The sequence below is a fragment of the Topomyia yanbarensis genome, chromosome 3 (assembly GCF_030247195.1).
Source record: "Topomyia yanbarensis strain Yona2022 chromosome 3, ASM3024719v1, whole genome shotgun sequence".
In the NCBI taxonomy this organism is placed as follows: domain Eukaryota; kingdom Metazoa; phylum Arthropoda; class Insecta; order Diptera; family Culicidae; genus Topomyia; species Topomyia yanbarensis.
In genome coordinates this window covers 255932874-255959245 of record NC_080672.1, presented here as the reverse complement: position 1 = coordinate 255959245, position 26372 = coordinate 255932874, and the positions used below count along the sequence as shown (strand labels likewise).

The window sequence follows — 26372 nt, the reverse complement described above, 5'->3', positions numbered from 1 at the left end:
CCTGGCAGTGCAGGAGGCAAATACATTAACAGGGTCCAAAATGTATAGGGTCCAAAGTGTATAGGGTCCAAACTAGGTTGGTGTCCATTACTATTTTTTTTTTCTTTTTTTTAATAGCCCGCCTCTTACCCCCACACCAAAAAGCTCACAAACGGAGCCCCCTGGTAGTGGACACATCAGTTCTCAGCGTACAAAAAAAAGGTCAGCACAACAAAACAAAGTTACGAATCGCGGAAACGCTGAGAACAAAAAAAAAACAATACGAGACCGACAAAACACAAAATTTGACAAGAAGCTACGGCGAGTACCCAGCGGAAAAGAATCCTTTTAAGGGTCCCATCGTAGCTTTGCAGGAAGCTCATAATAATTTAAATTTATTTATTACTTATTGCTATAAAAAATGCATTTATCAATTGTTTTTATTTAAAAAATGTTAACCAATTATAGCTAAAGTAATAAGCTCGATTGGTGGTGAACGAAGTTTATATTAAAAATTCTCCTATTTTATTTTTTAAAATTAGTTTCAATTTTGCTTGGAAACGAGTGCGACATGTTATTTGCTTTAAATCCGTAGGAAGCTGGTTGAATAACTTAGGTCCGATGAAAGAAATGCGTCTTTGACCAAGGTTCGTGGATACTCTGGAGTATAATAAATGATTGGCTTGTCTGGTGCTGTGAGCTCGAATTCCTGTCGTAAATTCTAGATTATTATGAGCAATAGTATTATGCAAAGCATTGTGGATGTACATAATTGTTTGGTAGTTAGTCAACCCAAGCAAAGGTAAAATGTTATGGGCATTATTATTGTATAACAAAATAGTAGGGTACATAAATGGTTTTTTATAAATAATTTTAAGACATCTGTTTTGAAGCGTTTGTAGCTTTTTCAGATTCGAAATACTGGCACGGCCCCACACAGATACAAGGTAGTTCAGCAATGAGTGGATGTGCGCATAATAAAATTTTAGAAGTACATGCTGGGGAACAAAAGAGCATACTTTACGCATAGCCCCACATAACGATGCAACTTTTCTCTCTATAGATGTTATATGCTCAATCCAGGAGAGTGTGGGGTCTAAGTGAAGTCCTAAATATTTGAAGCAGTTAGTTTCCTGAATTACAGACTGTCCCATTCTTGGGTCTGGATGCACGCCTATAGCTCTTCTAGATGAACGAAACAGCATATATTTAGTTTTTGATAGGTTCAAGGAAAGAAGGTTTTCGTTGAAATACGTCGTTAGTGTTTTTAAATCCGATTCAATGTCGCGTACAATATCCAGGCAGTTGTTATTCGGGTAGAACAACGCGGTGTCATCCGCGAATAGACGAGGAGTCCCTTTTAACCCGAGTCTACCTAGGTCATTGATATACAATAAAAATAACAGTGGCCCAATATTACTGCCTTGGGGCACTCCTATTTCTATTGGTCTATAAGAGCTACACGAGTCTCCAATAGATACGAATTGGTTCCTATGCGACAGATAGCTACGAATAATATGATTTGCTAATCCCCTGATACCATAGCATTCTAACTTCTTAAGCAGGATTGAGTGATCCAGAGTATCGAATGCTTTTTTTAGGTCCAGAAAAAGGGCACCAACAATTCTTTTGCTATCAATTTGACTAATGATGGAGTCAATTAGTTCGGTCATTGCAATTAAAGTGCTGCAGCCCTGTCTGAACCCATACTGGTAGTTGTAAATTATGTTGTGTTTGTTCAAAAACTCGAGTAGTCGAGTGATGAGCAATTTCTCAAGAATTTTATTGAAAACGCACAATGTTGAAATTGTTCTATAGTTGGAAGGTTGGTTAGGATCACCAGCTTTGAAAATTGGAATTACTCGGGCTATTTTTAAACAGTCTGGGTACCTGCCGGTTTGAATTATTAAATTAAAAGCTTTGGTTAGGATATTTGCAAAAGTGGTACAGTTACTCTTAAGAACACTAGCGGGGATCTTATCAGGACCACAACTGTTATTTTTTTCGAGGCCTTTAATCAAAAGGATCACTTCGTTTATGGTTGCAGGACGCAAGAAGATTGTTTCTTGGACGTGTTGTATATTTGTAATAGGATTTGAGTTGGGACTCGTGGGAATATTGTCAGACAAATTTTTGCCAATACTAGAGAAATATTCGTTGAAAACATTACATACTTCTTTAGTCTCAGTGACTCTGATATCATTGGAAATCAGGCTGATGGGAACATCCGACTTTGAACGACCAAAAATGGTATTAATATTTTTCCAAAGTTTTGAACGAGTTGTATTGGATAGAAGGTTTTCAAAGTAGGCCTTTTTGCACCGCTTTTTCATTACATTAACTTTTTTAGTTATGTGTTTCAGAAGAGCTTTGAGGTTTTCATCATTGGGGTTATTTTTTACTCGTTTCAGATAATTACTTTTGATTTTAATCAGTGTCAACAAATCGAAATTGATCCAGGGGCAAAAAACGCCTTTACATTTAAAAGTTTTGGAGACCGTTCTAGTGTTTTCCGCAAGTAAAGAATTGTAGGTTGTGATGATATTTGTAAGACATACATCTACATCATCAATCAACTCGATGTTTTCTATGAAATTTTGGAAGTCGTTATTGAGTTTTTCATGATTGATTATTGATTTCGTCAAATTAACGGGTTCTCTTTTTACTGCAAGTTTATATGAAGATATAATTTGAACGTGATCACTAACTATGGTGTAAACCGTGTCGTTTCGTATTGAAAGCATCAAAAATAGTGCGAACTGCTCATTTAACCCCATATTCTGCATTCCTAATTTGCCTTGTTCCCTCATATTTTTACACCATTTAGAGGAATTTCCTGCGGTGAATACTAAAATAAAGTGCTTCGCTTTGGCCATTTCAGAAGGATCCGCCTGACTTTCTTCTGAATATTTGATTAGCAAGAAAAGCTCAAAATCCTGAGCACAATTCTGAAAGGGTTAGAAAGATTACGTCAAAATAAAGAACAAAAAATTCCCCAGAATTCTGAACAGGGTTTTCATTAGAATATTTGACAGAATTTCACTATAGAAACAAAAGCACGATTCCATCAAAATTCTGAGCAAATCATAATATTTATTGTCTCCAACAGCACTCTAAGAAGCTTTTCTTCATAAAATACTACCAGAATCGATCGGAATTCTCAGCAGCATATCATCCGAAACTTGAGTAAGATTCTAATAGAATTTTGAACGAGTTCCGAACAAGTAAATACTTACGGCTAACCCTAGAACGGTTTTGTGGGTTACATTTGTACGCAAGAGCTATTTACAATCTCTGTTATTCCGTTACGGTTTAACTACAAGTAATCTTTATCAAAAATCAATTTGATTATTAAATTTTTATAAAAGCTGGTACAATATATTTCTTTCACTTGATCAACAGTACCCACTTAAAGTTTGTCAAACCACGTAATCATTGTACGTACCTGTATTTACTAGTGATTTTTCCTGTGGCATTAGCCAGAGAACTGCTCCCACAACGGAGAAAAAAGTTGTTAAAAAAGTAGTTTGTTTTAAAGAGCAACAAATCTTCAAAATTTCTCGTTTTTTTCCAAAAGCTTGCGTCTGATTTCAAGTTATGAGCTACTCAAACTTAAGAGTTGCTCTTGGTCAGCCATTTCGTTTTTTTTTCTTGTCAGACTTCATTCCCCAAACCAGTAGCAATGAGATAACTAATATCATTAGCTAGTCATATAACTTGAATATGCTATTCTAATTTTATTCATATTGACTGCGCAAGATTCAAACCTATTTGATATCACTGAGTTTTAACATGAACTTTTAGTAACATTCATATGGGTTCATATAAATTTTACATAACTAAGCGAGTTGCGATCTATATGAGAAATCTAATGAATACAAAAGACATTTTCATTTCAGTGTGGGGTATTGACTAGGCATTTCAAGTAAAACTACTCTGAACGTAGTTCTTACTCTCCATGTAAGCTTGAAAACGCAAAACATGTTGGCATTTAACCTAAACTGGTCTCTACAGAGCAGATGATAGCTTTTTTTGGTGAATGAAAAAGCATCAATTTGAAATGAAGACGTACGATTCAGTTATGAAAATCCTGCCAACTTGAAAGTGAATGATTGAGGGAGGCTTTGAATTTGAATCATGGTTGGGTTTGATTGAACTGAAAGTTGGCATTTGAAAATGAAAATTTGCACCACTGAATTGGATACTACGGCAACTGCATCATTACATTCAGGCGACCCCTTGAAGCTCTAAGACAATTTCGCCTAAATTTCAGAACGTCATATCCTCAGTGCAGTGCGCGTCTTCCGGACTAGGTTGTATCTTGGTAGTGCCAATTCACACTAAATTCGAATATCACACAATTGTTCACACTCTTTCAACGTGCGGTAATAGTGCACATTCACGTCCAATCGTCTGTGTACCTTCAGCGTGTTTGTTTTATGGGTTATACCAAATGATAAGTACCCCGAACACTTCCAGATGATTCGACGTAAACGTCAAATTTTGAAGAGAGCGCATGTTCTATGACAGTCCAATTTGGTGTGAAACGCGCAAGAACCGATAAAAAACTTCTTGCCAAGAATAGGGTATTCTAGCCTAAGCATAGCGGTCTTGTCCCATCTATCTCGAACCCATACACCGGTGATCGTGGCGTAATAAAATTATTTCGATTCTAGGCGAACGGCCATTCTATTGTGAAATTTGTCATAAAGGCTTCAATGTGAAGTCTAATCTTCTGCGGCACATGCGAACTTTGCACAACCAACAGGACAGCCAATCACCGACGCAGTGCGACCCGGAGAGCCACAGTAGTTCCGACGATTAAAGATAGATGCTCTAGGTATAGTGTATGTTTAATGTTTTACCTCGATTTAAGAGTATGGTGTAATATAATATTTTGTAATTAGGTTAGGATTATGAGATATTGTTTGACTGGTATTTAAGAACAAAAATGTGAAACTAGTACATAACATCATACGTTCTTTCGAATTCGTTTATTGAACGCGATTGTCACAGCAAAAAAAAATCAGTTCACTCAGTTATATGTTCAAATACTTCAAATTAACAAAAATACACCGGACGTGTAAGGTTTTGATACTAGTTTGAAACTTCATTATACTGAGGAAATTGTATCGAAAAAAATCAAAAGGGCATATGATATTATTTATCATTTTTCACATGTGCATCCAAATATGTATTTAATTTTCTGTACAGATCTAAAAGATATACAATTGGCTAAGCTTTGGAAACCAAACGATTATATGGTCAAATTAGAATTTTTATATTTATTTTTCTATTGCCCTGTAAGTAACGCTTCCCATATTCAACTATTTGCTGTTCTAGTGTTAAGCTAAATGATAATTTTTTCTCAGCTATTCGCAATGGTAGAAGTAGGAACTTTGCAGGATTGGTGATAGAAAGAGGGAACTATAATTCTTTTCTTTCAATTAGTGCTCTGTGAAAATGAGTTAAATTACGAGAATATCAAACATTTTTTCAAGGAAAGTCGCAACGTGTTTTATTTAAATATTTATCCGAATACCATATAAAACGCTGATTTCTTTGTAGTATTTAGAACTAATGAAGGCAGTAGTCAGATAAATCAGTTGTCCTTCACGACTAGCTTGAAAAACTCGCTCACTACTTCATTGTTATTGATATCAAGCTACACGTTGTTTTTTCACATTGGTCCTGTAAATAACGGTTTGGGTTAGTCTTTTCTACAGATTCATTTAATAATATAGATAGATATTTGATTATAATTTGTGAAAATTGTATTCATAGAAATGAAACTAACCAACATGCATTACAACGTGGCATATTATCTGTTTTAGATCTGCATATAAAAAACCGTTAAGCACTATATGTTGATGTAATGCTGATATAATGCCAGAAAACATGAAATATTGTGCTATTACTGATATTGACAGCCCGTTTTCTGCATTGCTAAAGCTATTATATAGAATGTACACACTTAGTTGAGCTCGGCAATTTCCCGCACAGCCGAGTAATCAGTAAATGTTTTTACTGATATCTCAGAAAACTGTCATTAGTTTCCTGATTTTCAGCGAAGTATTTCCCGAGTTTCAGCAAACAATTGCGGCTTTTACTGAGATTTCTGCGAAAAATCATTTTGCCAAGTGCTCGGCTGCTCAAATCTCGGCAAATGTTGCAATAAATGCTGAGATTCGGCATAAAAAATTAAGTGTGTATAAATACAAAATCAGATATCTTCTCTAGCCCTACAATGGTTTCGTGATTTTTTCTATACGTACAATCCTTTCGGTACGGCGATTTCCCAACAGCCGTGTAGTCAGTAAATTTAGAAACTGATATCTCAGTAAAGTGAGATTTGTTTGCTGATTTTCAGTAAAATATTTTCCGAGTCTCAGCTATGAAATGTACCTTTTACCGAGATCTCAGCAAAAAAATTGTTTGCTGAGATCTCAGCTGTTGAGATTTCGGCAAAAGATGCGAAAAATTATAGAAATATGCAATAACGGAGATAAAACAGGAAGGCGTCGAAGGGAAAGATAGAGCCGGTGCATTGAACGTGTGTATAAAGTATGTATGTTCTAGAGCCTGGGCTACAGAAGATGATGAATCGAATTTTGATTCTTGCACGATATGAGTCATGTTTTACGAAAATTACAGAATTTACAAACAAAGGTACCTTGCCTCGTCCTTCCGGTAAGTTCGTTGCTTTTGATTTCGGTTTCACCGAACGAAGAGCCGATAAAATAATGATCAGTGGGTATACTGAATAGCAGCTAGTTCTGAGACGTAAACTGAAGTACCCATTTTTCAGCGTACGGACACTAGCCAGCACTTCTATCACAGACTAACAGACATAACACTCAAAAACAAAGCTTCGCCCGCTTTAACGGTCATTTTAAATATATTTGTAGTTGGGACTGTGGCCACATTTGAAATTATGGCGCCACTGACATATGAACAAGCATGTGGGGGATAGACCACTAGTGAAAAATTGTTCCCAAACCTGAGGGGTAACCCACCAGTAAATAAGTGTTTGGGACTGTGAATAAAAGGTGGAGCTAGTGTTCTGGGAAAATTGTCGGATCGATGTTTTTTGAGGGAATTCCCTCATAGTGTTATGTCTGTTAGTCTGTGCTTCTATATTCATTGGATAGGTAGAGTGCATGCAATCCAAAGCAACACTCAAGCAACAATTCTGGATACGCTCTAGTTTGATAAAATGTATGTTTGTAGCGAGGCGAAAGCAAAAACAACCGTTCTCTTCATCACCGGCAATATCGTTGTTTGGTACAGCCTGATTAGGTCTCTTGCGTGGGCACCAAACCATGTTCAGGTTTTTGATATCAGAACTGTAGCAACTGTTTTGATTGGGGGGAGGGGGGCAAAGCTGCAGAATTCTTTTAAGTTGACCTGCGAACTTCAGATCATGAACGGTAACGTTTTTTCAATGCACCTGGACTTTGTGCAGAACCTGTTAGATCTACAGCTAGTAGTATTATGTGCTGCAGTGGCATCCGTTAAATGTTTAGGATGCCGATTTATACCTAGAGTACTTCCATGGTAGCAGAGATTGGAGAGTCGTATATCGAGCAAACGTGCCGCTATTGGATGGCTGACACAGATGATAAAAGCTCGGCGAAATTATGTCGCCATGCGGCTGATATCATGGCATCTACTGAGCTTCGCATGCTGGGAGCTCACCAGCTGACTGAAAAACTCGACACACTGGTACAGCAATTGAGTGTGTCGAGCGAGGACAATAAAATCGAATGTTCAGAGATAACGAGCGAGCGCTCTACGACCAAATTAGTCACGAGAAAGCCGATTTCAGCGAAGGTTTACCGGATATCGGCGATGTCACTAGCTTTTAAACCAGTATTCGGGTGGCCCCCGTACAACATCGCGGAGGGTAACCGTGCTAAGGTGAGCAATGGGTGGGTGAAGAAATTAACGAGATGTCAGCCGTTTCCGTCAAAACCAATGATGTACACGAGGCTATGCGGTACCTTTGGAATTGGGCGGCACCTGGACCAAAGGGTGTCAAAATGTTTTGGTACAAGAAGCTGACCTTTGTACATTCCACGATGGCTGTATGTTTCAACAGGGCGTTACGCGAACCACGCTTAGTGCCGGATTTCATCACTCGTGGTACCACAATTTCCCTTCTTAAGGACAGCAATACGTCCAACCAATCAAAGTACACCCAATTACCTGTCTAGCAAGTCTGCACAAGATTATGACTACCATCATCACCTGAAAAACCGAGCCATCAACGAGGCAATCATTGTTGGACAAGCTGTGTGTAGTCAACATAACCTTAGTATCCCGAGCAAATACTCATGGGTTCAAACACCACACACCCGCTTGAAAATACCATGCATATGGTCCCTGCCAAAGTTCACAAACTTTAAAACGCCATAAAATGGTCTCAATATCCCATAAATATACCAACATATTGTTTTTGTATGGGAACTTTCTGACCATGATGATGGCGTTTTCATGGGTTGAACCAAAAACTAGATATCAAGAAAAAACTGGCAACTTTATCCAGAATCTGGAGACAGCGACAGCAACACCTCTTGCCGGTAAAGGTAGTACTTTTCATAGTGATACACCAACACATACATACTTTTACGTTGAGATTCCTATCTTCGTACAATAAAGGTGCAGCAACGCCTTTTTATGGGGGAAGAAAAGAGATAGTCTTCTCGATTTGTAGTTTTCGGTTGAACCCACTTCAAACACCCATGTCCAACTCCATGAGTATGGGGGTATTATGGGCTATTCGTTTGCTTGGGATGGCCTATATCGATTACAAGAAGGCAAACGACTCCATACCGCACTCGTTCCTCATCAAGGTATTCGAAATATATAAAGTTGACCCTGCAGTCGTGAGGTTCCTGCGGCAGGCGATGGGGAGAACAGGGGAAGACGTGTTGCGGTCTAGAACGCTTCGCATCTTGAGGGGGCTTTCCAAGGCTCACTTTAGTTTTGTTTAGCGCTGAACCCCATCAATAGGACAGTCAATAGAGACGGGCATGGCTATCAGGTAAGGTATGGAGAAAGCTCACCGGAAGAGGTGACCCATACATTCTACATGGACGATCTCAAGATCTATGCTGACTCGACGGAACGGCTGAGTGTAGTTAGCAAACTAGTCGAAAGGATTGGTGGCGACATCTGTAAGGAGTTTCAGGTGTTATTAGGGCGATTGGTCGACACTGGTGGTGACGAAGGCGAGATGATTCGGGACATGGTTCGTGGAGAAACATATAAGTATCTTGGATTCCGGCAGCTCCTCAGGATTCGCCACACTGACATCAACCTTGAGCTCCAAAAAAAGTTCTATAGTCGAGTTAAGTGTAAATACTGGAAAGTATTCGCCATTCCACGGAGTGCCCGTACTATTATCAAATTGAGCACCATAGTAGCTAATAAAGTTACACCCGGATATAATTACTTTACCTACCTACATCCAGAGCCGTAGCGTGGATTTCTGGCGTATCAATTTTGCGCCCCTTTGATGTTTACTTTGGCTTTCTTTTTCAGCTCGACCTTCAAATAATAATTTGTTTACATGGAAATGGCCCACCTACTCCCTATTACATTCATGTTTGATTGTCGTTAATGTCATGTAAATTCCAGCTGCAAATCCTTTACAGTATATTTAGGAAATCATTTGACGCTAGGTGTTTGAAGGCGACGGAGGGAGCATCTATTCGGACGACTGTATATTAGAGTGCCAATGGCATGTATGGAAAACAGGTGATCATCGAATTTAATAACCGGACGCACCTCAATAAAAAAAGAAGTTTAGCTCAATCGGACGCGATTAATGGGTTGCGCAAAACAGCCAAAATGCAAAAAAATTTATCCACGAAAACAACACAATTCTAAAATTGAATTCGAACTTTTTATGCTAAATGGCTTAGGATGTACCTACTGCCACCCTGAATTTTGTTTTTAGACAGCCTTTATGAAACATGAAAAATTCAGAATTTGAGTTGATACTGGGGTTTGAAAAGATTGATTTTAATTTATTTTCTATGCTTTAGACTTGCATGAAACAACGGATCTTGTATCTTCTCATAAAGTTGCCTCTCTGGTATTTTTAATTTTTAAACTGAGATTTTCAAATAAAAATCAAAAATTTGTTTCTTTTCAAATTGGCACCAGATTTCGACATTTCATTGATTTTTAAAAAATAAAACTGCATTTCCAAACTCAAGCCCCATCTCAGCCCAAAAATATTTGAAATTTCAGGAAGACCATAAATATTGGCACTTTTCCGTAGATTAAGCGTACTCCTCAATTGACCCAAATAATCTCAAAATGGATGTCGAACAAGATTCGTCGCCAAAGATCCGAACTTCCATTTTAAATCAAACATATTGAACTGGGTTCCACCGTATCCGATCTCCTTTTGGATCTCCGCGATAGCCCGCGAAGTATTCTAATATTCCGCAAGAAACAGAATTCAGAACTAACGCGTTTACATGCCCGCTCATAAAGTTGAGATCGATGGTGTAGTTATCGATTCGCACTTGGCACTGAAGGATGGAATTGTCTGTTTCCATGACCCCTTGCTCCAGTGAGCGAAGACTTTGAGTGACAATCGCACCGGACCTTCAAACTAGTGTCGAGTGACTTTTTAGCGAGACTGATTTGCGTCTTCTTCGAAAAGGATCTTCTGCATGATCGGTTGTTTGTGCCGCGCGTCATGCATGCAGTATTGCACTAAGTAGTAACAAATGAGTCCTCGCAAGAATATTTTTCTCTCCTTTGAAAGGCCGCTAAATATACCAGTAAGAAAAAACTGCCACAAATCCGAAGTAAACAGCACCTGGCTAATTCAGAAGAAACAAAGAGGTTTCAACGCTTCCCGGAACACCCAAAACTATGTGACATTTCAACCAGAGATTCAACTTAGTGCAGGATTGGTTAGACCTAGGTTGGGAAGGAAAAATTTTGTGATATTGCGGAGCTCCTCCCGGCCTCGAAGAGACTTTAATTTTCATGGTACGGCATGGGGTTATCTTCTCGATGATAATTGATCTAGCTTACTCCACAACCTTTGCTTCAGCTTTAAAAAGGCGGCCTGCTTTACTGAGCATGACCACATTTCTTTTCTCCTTGTTCCTATGAAATTGAGAAAACGAGCGGAAAAAGTTTGCAATATTTTTCGCTACTTTTGTTGAAATTTGAAGTCTGTCTTGTTTGTTGTTTATTCTGGACTAAGAGAACAGTAGCGTAGTCTTCTGACGCCTTTGGTAAGGTCTCAGTTATGGGCCTTTTTGCTATCTGTTTTGTCTTTCTTTTTCAGTTTGATTTTCAAACAATAATTCTGTGTGTACCTGGAAATAATACTCCTATCTAATTTCATGACTTAACATCACTTATTTTTAAAAAAAATAAAGGGTTGTGTACAGGACACGACCACGGTGACATTAAAAATGTAGCTCACTAGGTGATTGGCATTATTTGGCTGATCCATCTAGTAAAAATAGGCTGGTCTGTCCAGAAAATATATTCAAAAGAAAAGTTCCATATTGAGAGCTGTGATGAGGAAGCCCACGCCCGCCAACAGAAATATACAGATTCTCCATGAAATATGAAATTTCATTTTCCATTTAAATTTTCAATAATGTACTAATGAACTTTGATAAATTACATTGTTATACAACGTTCGCACTACCAGTTAAAACGGGTTTTTTTTTGCTATTTTGGTGACATTTTTCTTGTTGTTAATTATTAAAACGTGTTATAACTCTGTAGTGTAACCATTGTATTACTAAACCAATTCTGCAGCGTTTTATGTTATATAGGTGTTTTATGTGGTAATAGGACTGACATAATTATATCTTCAGTACAGCGGTTTGTTTCATAATTTAAAACAGATTCATTTTAAAATTTAAATTAGTATACCCAACCGTTCTATTTGTTGTATACTTTAAAACGCAATTAGAACTGTGTTTTAAATACATAGGGTAGGACAGATATTCTGACTGGATAAACTGGGAAAACAATTTTAAGTCCAGTAACGCTTAAGACATGGCTTGAATTTGAATCGAAAAAGAACACCCGCTTCAACTGCTGCTGGGACGGTAAGTTCTGTTTTAAAATTTTCCGTTGTGTGCAGTACGAAACAAAAGTGTTTGAAATTAGAAAACAAAAAGTTCTGCTGGGAATGTGATTGTTTCCGATGCAATTACACTCAGATTTTTCACGCAGGGGATACAGGCCGTGTAAATGAAAACCGCGTAAATTTAAAAAAACGCGTAAAAAAACCTGAGTGTACTCTCCTATATAAAATACTACGCTGCTGAATAGTGCAATAACTACAGAAGCACGTTGTCAGATGCCTTACTCACAAAAAACATATATCCGAAATATGAAACATGAAAACCAATAGGCTCTTTACCCTACGCAGCTACAAAGCGCCGTAAACATGGATTAACAAGTTACAACGCACACGTATGCATAAAAATAAATATATTTTTTTTAAACGCAACACTCTTAAGCAGCACACACCGTATTGAATTAAATCCAAACCACCCCACCCACCCACTTTGCAAATCATTCTGTGACACCGTGCTAGTACCCGAAAAATCCGCACACGGCCACCGCTGCCGAAAATGCATAGCGTCTGCCGCTTAGTGTAGTGCCCAGACGCTGCAGCCATGATCTTACCCGTTCGACATAAGAACAAAAACTGATTCAAACGGGTACGCGTCACCTCTATTTATAAACTAACTGTATATGGTTTAGTCACTTAGGTGCGAGTGTGTGCGAATGCCAACGTTGCCGAAAATCGATAACGCTTATTGCATCGCCCGGAGAAGATGTTGCTCGTACGGGATAAGAGCAACAACTGATTTAAACGGACATGCGTTGCTTCTATTTATTTCGTGTGTGATTGAGCCACTAACCTACTCTCTAATGACGGCTGTGTCTGAGAAATCTGCCTCACGAATGGTAATTTTCCCGTTTTTCGTGAACTTTTTAATTTTACCAATTTTTAAAAGTCTACTTTTATTGGGGAGATATTAAATTATTACCAATATTTAAGTTAGGTGTTTCTGAATCGGTTGGTGTATGAATGATTAAAATCCATCTAGTAATATCGGAGTTATAAGCGTGTAAACCTTACATAGTTTCGTTACATGGGAGATAGTTTAGATTTTAGAATGACACCTAGCCCCAAATAGTGGAGTAAGACATTTTTAATGTCAAAAAAACAGATTAAGATTTTAGCGCCCCCTTAAGGTTGGCTCCCTTGGCGGTCTGAAGTCTGAACGTTGTATAATAGCCAACCTGGTCAGCCACACGCTACGGCTCTGCCTACATCCAATCAGTAACGATCGTATCCTGTATCTGAAAACAAACAGCCAGAACTATCAACAAAGAAGCAAAAAAACAAACAAATTCGTGAAAACCGATGAAGTTGAAGATTTGTTGTTAACCCACCTAATGAACAAGCATCAAGATGCCTGCTGCTTATGTTTCTAAAACGATGTTTTCGAGCGATTCTCACCCTATGCATGTTATCTTATCCTCATTCTCAATTTTTGGATCGCAATGACTAATGGCGTTTTTGTTTTTTCTTGGTGCTACACCGGTGTAGTGTAAAGAAAGAGATAGACTGATTACACTCAAGTTTGAATGAGTGTAACACCGACTACACCGGTGTAGTGCACTGTCAAAAACGAATATGCCATAAGTAGTAATGTTTAGAATGCATGATAGAGCGCATTAATCAGAATCAGAGACATGGTTCTGTGGATATAGATCGTTAAATTGGGAGCTCTGAACGATTGAATTGTGTTCCTGTTGACCAAACTGGTTTCTATGAAAATTAGACTGATGTAGTTTATTTGGGCTTTAACCAATATAGTCATTTGCCTAGGTATGTAGTTGTGCATATGCATATGAGCCGAAGGACATTGGTGTAACCAGATTTTGAAGATCATGCTCTCGGTTCATAATTAGTATTATTTCACTGTTGTGAAATAATAGAAAAATGGATTGATTGACCAGTTGATTACTATAATTTGCTTTAAATCGAAGGCGGATCTTCGTTAGAGTAAGTTGTTAAAATGTTCCTCAAGGAAGCCACTAATAAGTGCTGATATTTATTTTCTTTATCAACGATATTGGTTCAATAAGCGCTACAATGTAAGTCCAGATAAAAAGCCAGAATTCTAGTTAGTATCTAGTTAGTCCAGTGACAAAACTCAATTAAAACCGTTTGTTTCACTAGAATCGGACACAAACTAGCGCCAACCAGAATTCGATTTTTCGGTTGAGCTTACTGGGAAATCGGCGATTCGCTTGCGGTCGACATGATGGATTATTGATTCCGACTTTGTGTTACCACGCATTGCTGTATATGTGAGCGATGAAAGTCTATGAGTTATAAATGCAGTTTTAACCCATAAAAGATTTAAGCAGCGAAACCACAAATGACCATTTTTCGGAGTCGTAATCACTTTTTTTTTCTAAAAATCCTCGCTAAAGACAATGTTGTTAGTTCTTTCTCGACAGGTGTTAATAACGAGTGTGAATTGCACAGCCAGTTGAACCATACGTATTATACACCAAATTACTTTCACCGATTAATTAGAGACACTCAGAATATAACGTTTGACAAATGCTTTATTTTTGGAAAAATAGCAGTGTTGATGAATGATTAGTGCACTTTCTTATAGCTGATCCCATGGATCCAGTATACATACTAATGTTAGAGCTTGTGATACCGCCGTGCAGAATTAGAGAATGTTCAGTTTTGGAACAATCAAATTAATTTACACCGCCAAAAGCAGCATAGCTTTGCCAGCTGTCATATGCTTACACTATATCGTAGTTATTTTCTCCCGATTTTCGACTTTGTAGGAATTTGGTGTGGTTCTCCGTCGAAAGGAATGATTTTTTCACGGCTTCATCTTGTTCCATTAATTCACGCCATTGGAGCTAAAATGAAATAATTGGCAAATGATTGTTTTACTTTGTTTTCAACTGTGTCAATGGCTTACCAGTTTGCCGAAACGTTCCTTATCCAACTCATACTTATCGCCCAAGGCAAATTTCAACAAATCGACACGTTCACACCATGGCCAAATCATGTAGTCCAGCATACCAGGTTTGTCGCCTCCGTAGTAAGGAGAACCTCGAGCTTTAAGTTCCTTTTCAAAAATGTCCAATCCTGTGCCGAACTCGGTTATTGCCCCGGCAGGAATACCATCAGATGAAAACATAATGCGATAGTAGGGCGCAATCACCAAACCGTTGAATCGTTCGATCAGAATGCGATCCTGCGCTTTCTGGAACGGATCCGTCGGATAGAGTTTCCGCTGTTTATCAGGGTATGCTTCCTCGAGGTAATCGGCTACTACTAGTGATTCGTACAGTGTCACGTCCCCCTTGCTGGGCACCTGCAACGATGGCACCTTACCCATTGGGTTTACGTTGAAATACCACTCAGGTTTTTCGCTCAGGTTAATATAAATGGTGTGGTAAGGTATTTTCTTGGCGTCCAGGATCAAATGGATTCGCTGCGCGTATGGACAATAGCGCATCGAGTAGAGGCGCAGTTTGCCATCATTGCTTAAAACGGGTGGGGTTGATCCTGTAATGAACAACAATTAATCGATCGAAAGGTATGTCATGATTTTATCAATAAATCTACTAATAATTGTACTAGAACTATGTAGACACTACAGAGTTAAAACTCGTTATAATCAACAAGAAAAACATCATCTAGATCGCGTTAAAACACGTTTAACTCGTAGTCTGAACGTTGTATAATAGCTGATAATGTAAATAAGCTGCGCCCTGATAATTACCGTTGCAAATTTTAGACATACTAGGTTCGTTCCAGTACACGGAATTTGCTCCGGAACAAAAATAAAAGTCGACTAGTTTATGAATCTAGTGTTGTAGGACATTTTCAGGAGTGTTTCAGTTGTAGATTCATATTTTGAGTTATAAATATAACACTAAAAATATAAAATCTAGAACATGCTGTCCAGCAGTTTTAGCGAGTGTTCTAGTTAGTTTAAAATTCAGTGTTACTGGAATCTAATTTATTTTTCTCCAGTCTATTGGGTCTAAGTGTCTGTGCTGAATACTCTCTATGTATTTAAAACACAGTTCTAAGAGCATGTTCAGCTCAGAGTATTTCAGTTTTAGATTCATAATTTTGACAGTTCAATTATATAAAACTGAAACTAGAACTTGCTGTCCCCAGCAGCAGTTTTAGCGGATGTTCTACTCAGTTTTAAAATTACGTCTCGCCATTCCTTCAGCGTTACTGCATTCAAATTTATTTTTCCCCAGTCTATCGGGTCTAAATGTCTGTGCTGAAAACATTGCATGTATTTAAAACACAGCTCTAAACGTGTTTTAAAATCAGCAACAAATAGAACGGAGTCGTATAACAGTTTTAAATTTTGAAACAAAACTGTTCGAAATTATAAAACAAAACGCTCTGCTGGGGATTTGAATGTTTGTTCCAGTTCTACTTTGAAACTCCTTTACAAAATAAAACGCTCCAGAACATGCCCTAAGTTCCAACTGTTCAATATTATAAAACAAACCCTACTACTCGGCGATTCTCAGTTACAGTTCTACTTGAAACTCCTATGCAAAAAAACTGTTGAACATACTTTTATGTATACTAGTACAAAATATTTTCTTGACTTCATGCCAGTGCCATGGGCTGGTCGAAAGAAGTATCTATCCCAGTAAAGTTCAGCTGGAATGCCGGCAGGTTCTAGTATTCCGTCTCCAGTGACAACCGACTTTAACTATAATCGGTTGTTTCACTGCAACTGGAATACAAAGTAGGATTTGCCAGCATATCCGGCTAATTTTCCGACTGAACTTTACTGTAAAATCGAATTCCAAATCCAAAATTTTACGTCACTCAGCCTGCTCTGGTGACATCATCGCTCGGTTTCGCATATTTTTATTATCTACCTTCATTTTCATGCATTTATTTTCCCGGCACCAACCAATCCTACATACATTATTTACACTATCGTTCCAGAATGTCTAGAGGTAAAAATCGATAAACATCGACATTATTACACGTACCTTTGGCAAAATGTTTTCCGTTACTCATCGTGGTAGTATCACTTGATTAGTTGCAAGATACAATTCAGTTAAAGTTTCTGAACTACTAAATTCAGTGATGGATCAGATCAGATGGATAATCTGCAACGTCTCGCAAACTCACTGAGCGACCGTGCTGATGTGATGCTTTGTGTACACAAAAACCGAATGAACTCTAATGAACCGGTTTGGTTCAGGGGTTTCATTTATAGCGAAAATAAAATCGCGAAATCATCGCCGATGCCGTGTTGTAAGTATGTGTGATATCAAAACAAATTACTTGCCTACGTCATACCGTTCGTCCAGCTCATGTTGATTCGTGTAAACGCCACACTGATAATAATCCACGCGATAAAGCCGTATGAAATTAAACATCACTTTCATGTGCGATTTCATGTTAAAAAGTGAAACTAATGATCTTCCTTTGAAATTCACATCGAAATTCGTATTTTTTGTGATGTTTATAAATTATATTCAAACAAATGTCATATGAATACGATATGTTCATTCATTGAATGTTGGGTACCGTGCTATAGAACTTGCACATGACTTTCGCATGAAAAAGTGCATTTCTATGTGATTTCACCGTTTATTCTACCAATTTAATCTATAATTAAAACAAAGTGATATTCACTTGTACTTTATTTGGAAACCTTAGGTTTTTGCATTGGTATTTCTTGTGATGTTGACGTGCTTTTCACACAATGTTCACATGAATTCCATTTGAAAACCATATTTTCCACACTTGATTAGACATTGAAATGGCAACCGTGTTTGGAATTGTATGTCCCACTGAGACGTAAAAAAATATTTCAAAATCGTTCAACACGGCTCCAATGAAGGACATCTGTCGAACGGTTATTTGGACGTCGACCAACTTTGATCCAACGAACGTCCTTCATTGGAAGATTTTGAAATCAACCGTTCTTAGGGGAGTGTTTAATGTGATTTTTGTTTGAGGCGAAACTGAGTCAGTTCCTAACCCCAACTGCTGTCAAAATGTATGAACTGACAGCGGTTGGGGTTAGAACCTGACTCAGTTTCAGGTTCAAGCGAAATCGCCATAAGTATTGAATTCAATAACTTTCCACATGACGTTAAGGTGTTTAGTTTTTAAGTACAGGTGTGTCGACCAGATTTATCTGGATTTCTTCAGGTCTTTAAGGCTCAAGTTACCTCAAGGCTTGGTAATGTGCGTAAGAAAAATTGTGTTCAGCTTTGCCACCAGATTATCCATTTCAACCTTTTCAAAACTAAAAGAAGAATATCAGTCGATTTATAAAATCATCACCATTCAATTCATGCAAAATACCTGCTGGAAAAACCATCGGCTTAGCTGAATGGTGCTTTTGAAAAAGTGGCTGTGATTTTTTCATTGCGCAGTTGTGTTGCGTACTTTAGCACGGTGTGGTAGCGTGACACAAAATCACAGCCACTTTTTCAAAAGCACCATTTAGCGAAACAGATAGTTTTTCCAGCAGCTATTGTGTATGATTTGAATCATTGTAGTCTAATAAATCGGCTGATATTCTTTTTTTAGAGTTTTGAAATGGTTTAAATGGATAATCCGGTGGCAAAGCTAAACACAATTTTTCCTACCCATACTACCCAGCGTTCAAATCTAACATATGCTCAAAAAAGGTAACTTGAACCTAAACGACGACCAATTTCTTCAAATAGATGAAACTCGTTTTCGCTGAAAACTAGTTTTCAGCTAACTGCTAACAAGCAATCCGAAAACTGGTTTTCAGCGAAGCTCGGTTTTCATCTAGTGAAGGAATTGGCCGTAAGCGTTGTCCAGGCATACAGATTTATTACTTTCTGATTCGGATTTTAGAGCAGAGATGCCAGATACTTTTTTCAAACGTCTGCAAATAATTTTTAAGTCTGGAAGTACCAAAAATGCCTAAAATAGATAAAGCTGTAATTTAAAACTAGTGTAACCAAAAACCTTTACTTTCAAAAATCTGTAAATATCTGCTACCAAACCAAAAAAAAACTGTAAATATCTGTAACCAAATTAAAAAATCTGCAAATATCTGCGTCATCGAATAAAACTGCAGCTGAAATTAAAAGTCTGCGAATTTGCAGACATGTCTGCAAATCTCGCTTCTCTGTTTTAGAGAATTTTTCTAGATTTATCCAGATAATTTGAAAAATAACAAAATAACAAACAAAAGTGCATCGTTGATTTACAAACCAAGCTGGAGACTGAAAACAATACATACCAAAGTTGTTCGCTGAAAGTCTACGAAATGTGGAGACTGAAAACAATACATACCAAAGTTGTTCGCTGAAAGTCTACGAAATGTGGCCGAATTTCCATCGGATAGAAGTTATCCAAGAGGCTCTGAGATTCAAATTTAATCCATATGCTCTATGGTACAAATTAGGGATTTTAAAGTGATGATTTAATGTCGACAACAAATGTGTCAACATTTTCCCCAAGATGCACATTTCGTTAAATATTTCTCAAACGCTTGATTAATTTTTTTCTCGGATAGACAAGCATAGTTTCATTCGAGCAAAGGACACACCTTCATTTCTGATATTAAATAGCCAATTGTCAGATTAGTAACGAAATTCTCGAATATTCTAGTAATCATGTTTTATTAGAAAAATGCAACAAATACAGCCATAGATGAGGAATGTCTCCGCCTAACTATGAATATAGTAACTATATATTTACTCCGTCAGTTACGTGAGTTCGAGTGCAACGAATGTTCATCTGTTGCATTCGAACTCACGCAACTCTCATGTAATTGTCGAGAATTGTCAAACGTTCAGTCAAGTTCATCCGGTTCATTTTGTGGGGTTATGCCGGTTGATGAAAACCTAATTAGGGGGCCCATATTATTGGCTCGAATCAAAACTCGTCGAAATGTCAATTGACGATAGGTTCATCCGAAGTGTTCATTTGTGTTTACATTTTGCTAGTGTTGCCAATTTTATTTTGTGTCCACCACCTTTTGCGCGTGCTGTCCGACTTCGCTACCGCTCAGTCGGATTTAAACTGGGGATAGCCTCCATGTTTGAGTAAGCCGGGCAAACGAGTGGATCACAGGTTCGCTTGCTTCCGGCGGCGGGTCGGTGGCCACCTCGCCCGGCGGATCCTCAGCGGCTTTGCGCCGCTTCGGTTTCTGGGCCTCGGTTATGCGGCTAAGCCGCATCGAAATGGTACCCTTTAAACATTCTAACTTGAATCGGTTGTGTCACCGGAGCCGGAATACGAATTAGAATCCGCCAGCATTCCGGCTGAGTTAAACTGGTAGTTTAGTAAAATTTAATCTGGAAATAAAATTTTTCTGGCAACGCTCCAGCACCCCGTTTAATTAAGTTCTACAAAATGACGACACGAATGAACTCATAACGAGGGAAGTTCATTTTTGACAATTGAATACTTTACGCTGACGTCACAAATGAACTGAGTGTTCATTTTTGACAGTTCGCTTGCACTGTTTACATGGACTTAGAAAAATTTTTTACGATTTTCTTCGAGCGAATCTAGTCGTCCACAAATTTTTCTAAGTCCATGTAAGCAGTACAAGCGAACTGTCAAGAAAAGTGAGGTTAACTGTGCCAGTAAAGAACCTAATTCTCTGTGGTTTGTTTACTCTGTCAGTTGCGTGAGTTCGAGTGCAACGGGTGCTCATCTGTTTCATTCGAACTCACGTAACTCCCATGTAAACAAACCACCGAGAATTCTTGAGCGTTTTTTCAAAACGTCATATCTGCAATGAGTTACTCTTTTTGTTTACTTTCTCTTCTGTTAATAATTCGGTCACTTTAACATTTATCCCTCAGCTCTTTGCATAATATGCTAGCTAAAACCACCGTCTTTCGATCTGTACTGTAAAATAAGTGAAAAGTGTTATAGTGACGCCGTAAAAATCTGCAACCAAATCAAAAAATCTGCAAATATCTGCGTCATCGAAAAAATCTGCAGCTAAAATTAAAAGTCTGCGAATTTGCAGACATATCTGCAAATCTGGCATCTCTGGCTGAAATCGTTAGAATTACGTTTTGGCTGGATGTTGTTGGCTCGAATCAAAACTTGTCGAAAGTAAACAAAGTTCATTTCATATCGTCAACCTGGCGCCCAGGTGGTGAAATCAACGGAGTGCTGGAGCGTTGCCAAAAAAAATTTATTTCCAGATAAAATTTTACTAAACTTCCCAGTTAAGCTCAGCCGGAATGCTGGCTGGTTCTAATTCGTATTCCGGCTCCTGTGACAACCGATTCAAGTTAGAACCCTCTAAGAACGGTTGGTTTCAAAATCGTCCAATGAAGGACGTTCGTTGGACCAATTTGGACAACGTCCAAATAACCGTTCAACGAACGTCCATCGTTGGACCCGTGTTGAACGATTTTGAAACAATTTTTTGGACGTCTCAGTGGGAATGTTCAAGGGGTACCATTTCGATGCGGCTTAGCCGCATAACCGAGGCCTAGGAACCGAAGCGGCGCAAAGCCGCTGAGGATCCGCCGGGCGAGTTGGCCACCGACCCGTCGTCGGAAGCAAGCGAACCTGTGACCCACTCGTTTGCCCGGCTTACTCAAACATAGGGGCTATCCCTAGTTTAAGTCCGACTGAGCGGTAGCGAAGTCGGACAGCACGCGCAAAAGCGATGTGGCGTAGCCACATTGGGTGCTGGACACAAAATAAAATTGGCAACGCTAGTAAAATGTAAACACAAATGAACACTCCGGATGAACCTATCGTCAATTGACATTTCGACGAGTTTTGATTCGAGCCAATAATATGGGCCCTTAGGTTTTGGCTGGATGTTGTTGGCTCGAATCAAAACTTGTCGAAAGTAAACAAAGTTCATTTCATATCGTCAACCTGGCGCCCAGGTGGTGAAATCAACGGAGTGCTGGAGCGTTGCCAGAAAAATTTTATTTCCAGATCAAATTGTACTAAACTTCCCAGTTTAACACAGCCGGAATGCTGGCTGGTTCTAATTCGTATTCCGGCTCCGGTGACACAACCGATTCAAGTTAGAATGTTTAAGGGGTACCATTTCGATGCGGCTTAGCCGCATAACCGAGGCCTAGAGGGCGAGGTGGCCACCGACCCGCCGTCGGAAGCAAGCGAACCTGTGATCCACTCGTTTGCCCGGCTTACTCAAACATAGGGGCTATCCCTAGTTTAAGTCCGACTGAGCGGTAGCGAAGTCGGACAGCACGCGCAAAAGCGATGTGGCGTAGCCACATTGGGTGCTGGACACAAAATAAAATTGGCAACGCTAGCAAAATGTAAACACAAATGAACACTCCGGATGAACCTATCGTCAATTGACATTTCGACGAGTTTTGATTCGAGCCAATAATATGGGCCCTTAGGTTTTACATCAACCGACGTAACCCAACAAAATGAGCCGGATGAACTTTCGTTGACAATTCTTGAGCGTTTTTTCAAAACGTCATATCTGCAATGAGTTACTCTCTGTTTATACTTTCTCTTTCGATTTTTACGGCGTCACTATAACACTTTTCACTTATTTTACAGTACAGATCGAAAGACGGTGGTTTTAGCTAGCATATTATGCAAAGAGCTGGGGGATAAATGTTAAAGTGACCGAATTATTAACAGAAGAGAAAGTAAACAAAGAGAGTAACTCATTGCAGATATGACGTTTTGAAAAAAACGCTCAAGAATTGTCAACGAAAGTTCATCCGGCTCATTTTGTTGGGTTACGTCGGTTGATGTAAAACCTAATTCTAACGATTTCAGCCAGAGATGCCAGATTTGCAGATATGTCTGCAAATTCGCAGACTTTTAATTTTAGCTGCAGATTTTTTCGATGACGCAGATATTTGCAGATTTTTTGGTTTGGTTGCAGATATTTGCAGATTTTTTAGTTTCTTTGCAGATATTTACATATTTTTGAATATAAAGACTTTTGGTTACACTAGCTTTCCTAGCATTTTTTGTTCTTCCCATACTTTTAAAATTATTATTGCAGACATTTGAAAAAAGTATCTGGCATCTCTGATTTCAGCACCTGGGCACCAGGTTGACGATATGAAATGAACTTTGTTTACTTTCGACAAGTTTTAATTCGAAGTTGGTGTGTTAACCTAAATTACAAGATTTTTTTCTCGAATGGGACATGTGACGGCGCCGGTGGTTGAGTGGTAAGCGTGACCGCCACTCACACCAGTTGGTCTGAGTTCAATCCCAACCGAGGTCGTTGAGATTTTTTGAGGTGAAAATATCTAAGGTCACAACTTTCTTCAGAAGACAAGTAAAGCCGTTGGTCCCCGGTCCATGAGCTGATGTGTCGATATCTAGTCCAGATATTGGGAGTCACCTCTCTGGCGTCGGTGTTTGGCCTCGTAGCGGAAATAGGCCCACGAAAAATAATTAGAACTAGAAGAAGAAGTAGAGGAATGGGACATGTCCAGAAATTCGATTTCTGGTTTCCAGGACAATTAGCGCATTTGGTTTCGTTCACTGGACAAACGTCCGGTGTGTGTGAATTACCAACACAAATCATACATTTGGAATCTAATTGATAATTTTTAGTGCCGGGTACAAAGTCTTGACATCTACGACACTGAGTCAGTTTTTGAATTTTGCTTCCATGTCGTTTATAATGTTCCCACTTTACCCGCCCGTGGATCATAGAACGTGCCTTTTGTATAATACTTTCAAATTATTAGCCTCATTACGGTAAAAATGAAAGTCGATTTCTTCGCCTTCGCTTAACTTTTAAACCAAGTTCACCAGTACGTTTAAACCTGGCTTAAGTGCTAGGAAGGGAGAAGAAATCTTCCCTTAGGGCCAATTTCTTCTCCCTCGCTTAATTTTTAAACCAGGTTCACCAGTACGTTTAAACCTGGCTTAAGCGCAAAGTGAGGGTGAAGAATAACCTGTGAAGGAGTAAAGCAAGGTAAATCTTTCAATTCATTGGATATTTCGTCCAAACTTTCAACTTGTGGTAACCCATTCAGACATCCTTGAGTGGTCTGTCTGTCTTGTAATCATAAAATTCAAAAAACTTCTTCGTGAGATACAGAAGAAGGCATTCGTGGTAAATTAATCCATACACTGTAACTTGACATTCTCCTTTATGACCAACTCTGAAAATAAGTTTACACATTGAAAGGTCAGTTCGAAAGGCTCTGAAGCCGGAATTATCACTGTTATCGACGGAGAAGATTGGGGTTCCTTCGCATTGGTATTACGAACAATGCGTGGAAATACAGAAATTTCTACAGTTTTACATTCGGATAAAACATCGAATGAGTTGTTACAATCAATTGGATTTTCCGGTGGAGAAGATCCGTTTTTGTTTATTTTCAAGATTTGGCGCACGGCCTTTCTGGGAGGACCCGGACTTGTTGGAAACATTAAATATTTCGCTAGTTTGGATTATTCCTGAAGGACTGATGGTCGCAAAAATATAGGTAATCTTGAGATAGTATGTTACTATATTTTTAATTGCGGCAAGGTTCTACTGTATCGATTTTGTTGGCTATTTTTGGCAAATTTAGGACTAAGAGAAACGAAAGCAATGAAATTGAAAGACGGATAGGTATTCTAGAGTGAATGAGTTATAAACTTAGAACGGAAAACTTGGACTACGCAGGCTCATATGGACATAATCAAATGGAAATATGAAGAATCCTTTGCCTTCTCTTTAGCCGGCGTCGGTGGCAAAACATGATGATGAGTTATGTTCTATCAAAGACCATGCTGTATCCCGATCAGAATGAAATAAGAATTGTAACATATTGTGTTATAAATTAGGTCTCGTTAGTAGTTAAAATAAGAGAAATTTATAACAAGTAACAATGCGAGATATAGTTTTGAAATATTTCTGTTATGTGTTTCTGAGCGGTATACTTGGGTGCAACGCTTAACTCCTACTTAGCCGAAGGTAAAGGATTCTTCATATTTCCTTTCGGTCATGTCCATAGGAGCCTGCCTAATCCTACTTTTCCGTTCTAAGTTAATTATTGATTCACTCTAGAATACCTATCCGTCTTCAATTTCATTGCTTTCGTTTCTCTCAGTCTTATACTACGTTCACACTACGAGTTAAAACATGTTTTAACGCTATCTTGATGACATTTTTCTTGTTGCTAATTATTATAACGTGTTTTAACTCTGTAGTGTGAACATAGTATTAAATATGCCGAAAATAGCCAACAAAATCGATGCAGTCTTGAGAAAGACTGTTGCAGTTGGTAATCCTGGAGTTATCAAGTTTTATGACCGGATGGAACGAAGGTTGAAGCCGGACTAAATTCGGATGGCTTAGTTGCCAGGCAACGGTATTGTTTACTACATATGTTTCGTCGTCCACAAGATTTCTTGAAAAAAATATGAATGAAGAGCTCTGTAGCATGGCTTTGGCAGTAAAAATATCATCGCGATTGGTCGTAGTTTTTGTTGAGAAGAACGTACATTGAACAATTTTTGTCTGGTAGGATATTTCCAGAAATATATGTGAGAAATGTTACCACAAACCAACAAAAAGTGTAAATTATTTCTCCAAAGACTTTGAATACTGCATCCATGTAGCATGTAATGTTCCCACTACACCTGCACGTGGGTCATAATGTGCGATTTTCCTAATATTTTCAAATGATTAACCACTGATATAGATAATAGACATTTAGGCTAGAACAAAATGTCTTAAAAATCCCGTGTAAACTTTCAAACTGATAACCGTTGGAAATCCGTGTTTCACTCTTGCCATCTACGCAACTGTTTGCTACATGTGGTTGACAACTGCATTGCGTCGATCACTGCGCCATCTACAAACGTTAGCCAAACTTGTTTCAGAATCTTATTTATTCGGAGTTTCAGTAGCGGGTATTTACACACGATTCGAATCTAGCCTAAGCGTCTGTTATCTGTGGATTAACCTTATTATAGTTGAAATGAATTAAATAGAGCTCCTGGATAAGTCCAAGATGTGTTTTCTTTATATGTATTAGAAAGAGAAAAAACCAAGTAACCACAGGAATAAAATTAATATAATATCTCTTTAAGAAGCAAACGATTGTGGTCATTTAATCCATCCGATGTAATTCGACATTCTCCTCATCGACCAACTCTGTAAAAATGGCTTTAGCGTCTATATGTGAAACTAGAACGGATGAAGGTTCAAACCGGACTGTCCATGCTACCGGTTGTCCTCGAAACAGGTCGGTACTGAAATCTCTACGAACAGTCCACGCACAACGCGTTCGACAAACAAGCGCAAAAAGGAAATGTGGCACTATACTATCTTCAAACGAAGGATTATGTTACAACATGCATTTAC

The 26372-nt window shown here is 38.5% G+C and overlaps 1 protein-coding gene across 1 annotated transcript; it reads right to left on the bottom strand.

Annotated features, from left to right (window-relative positions):
* Positions 1-5489: 5489 nt before the first annotated feature.
* Positions 5490-17251, bottom strand: LOC131689022 (pyrimidodiazepine synthase-like). Its single transcript, XM_058973753.1, has 4 exons — positions 17071-17251; positions 15009-15601; positions 14828-14946; positions 5490-5670 (listed from the first exon to the last, which is right to left on the bottom strand). Exons 1-4 carry the CDS (start codon positions 17096-17098, stop codon positions 5640-5642), a joined length of 771 nt encoding a protein of 256 aa, XP_058829736.1. The 5' UTR covers positions 17099-17251; the 3' UTR covers positions 5490-5639.
* Positions 17252-26372: the final 9121 nt, after the last annotated feature.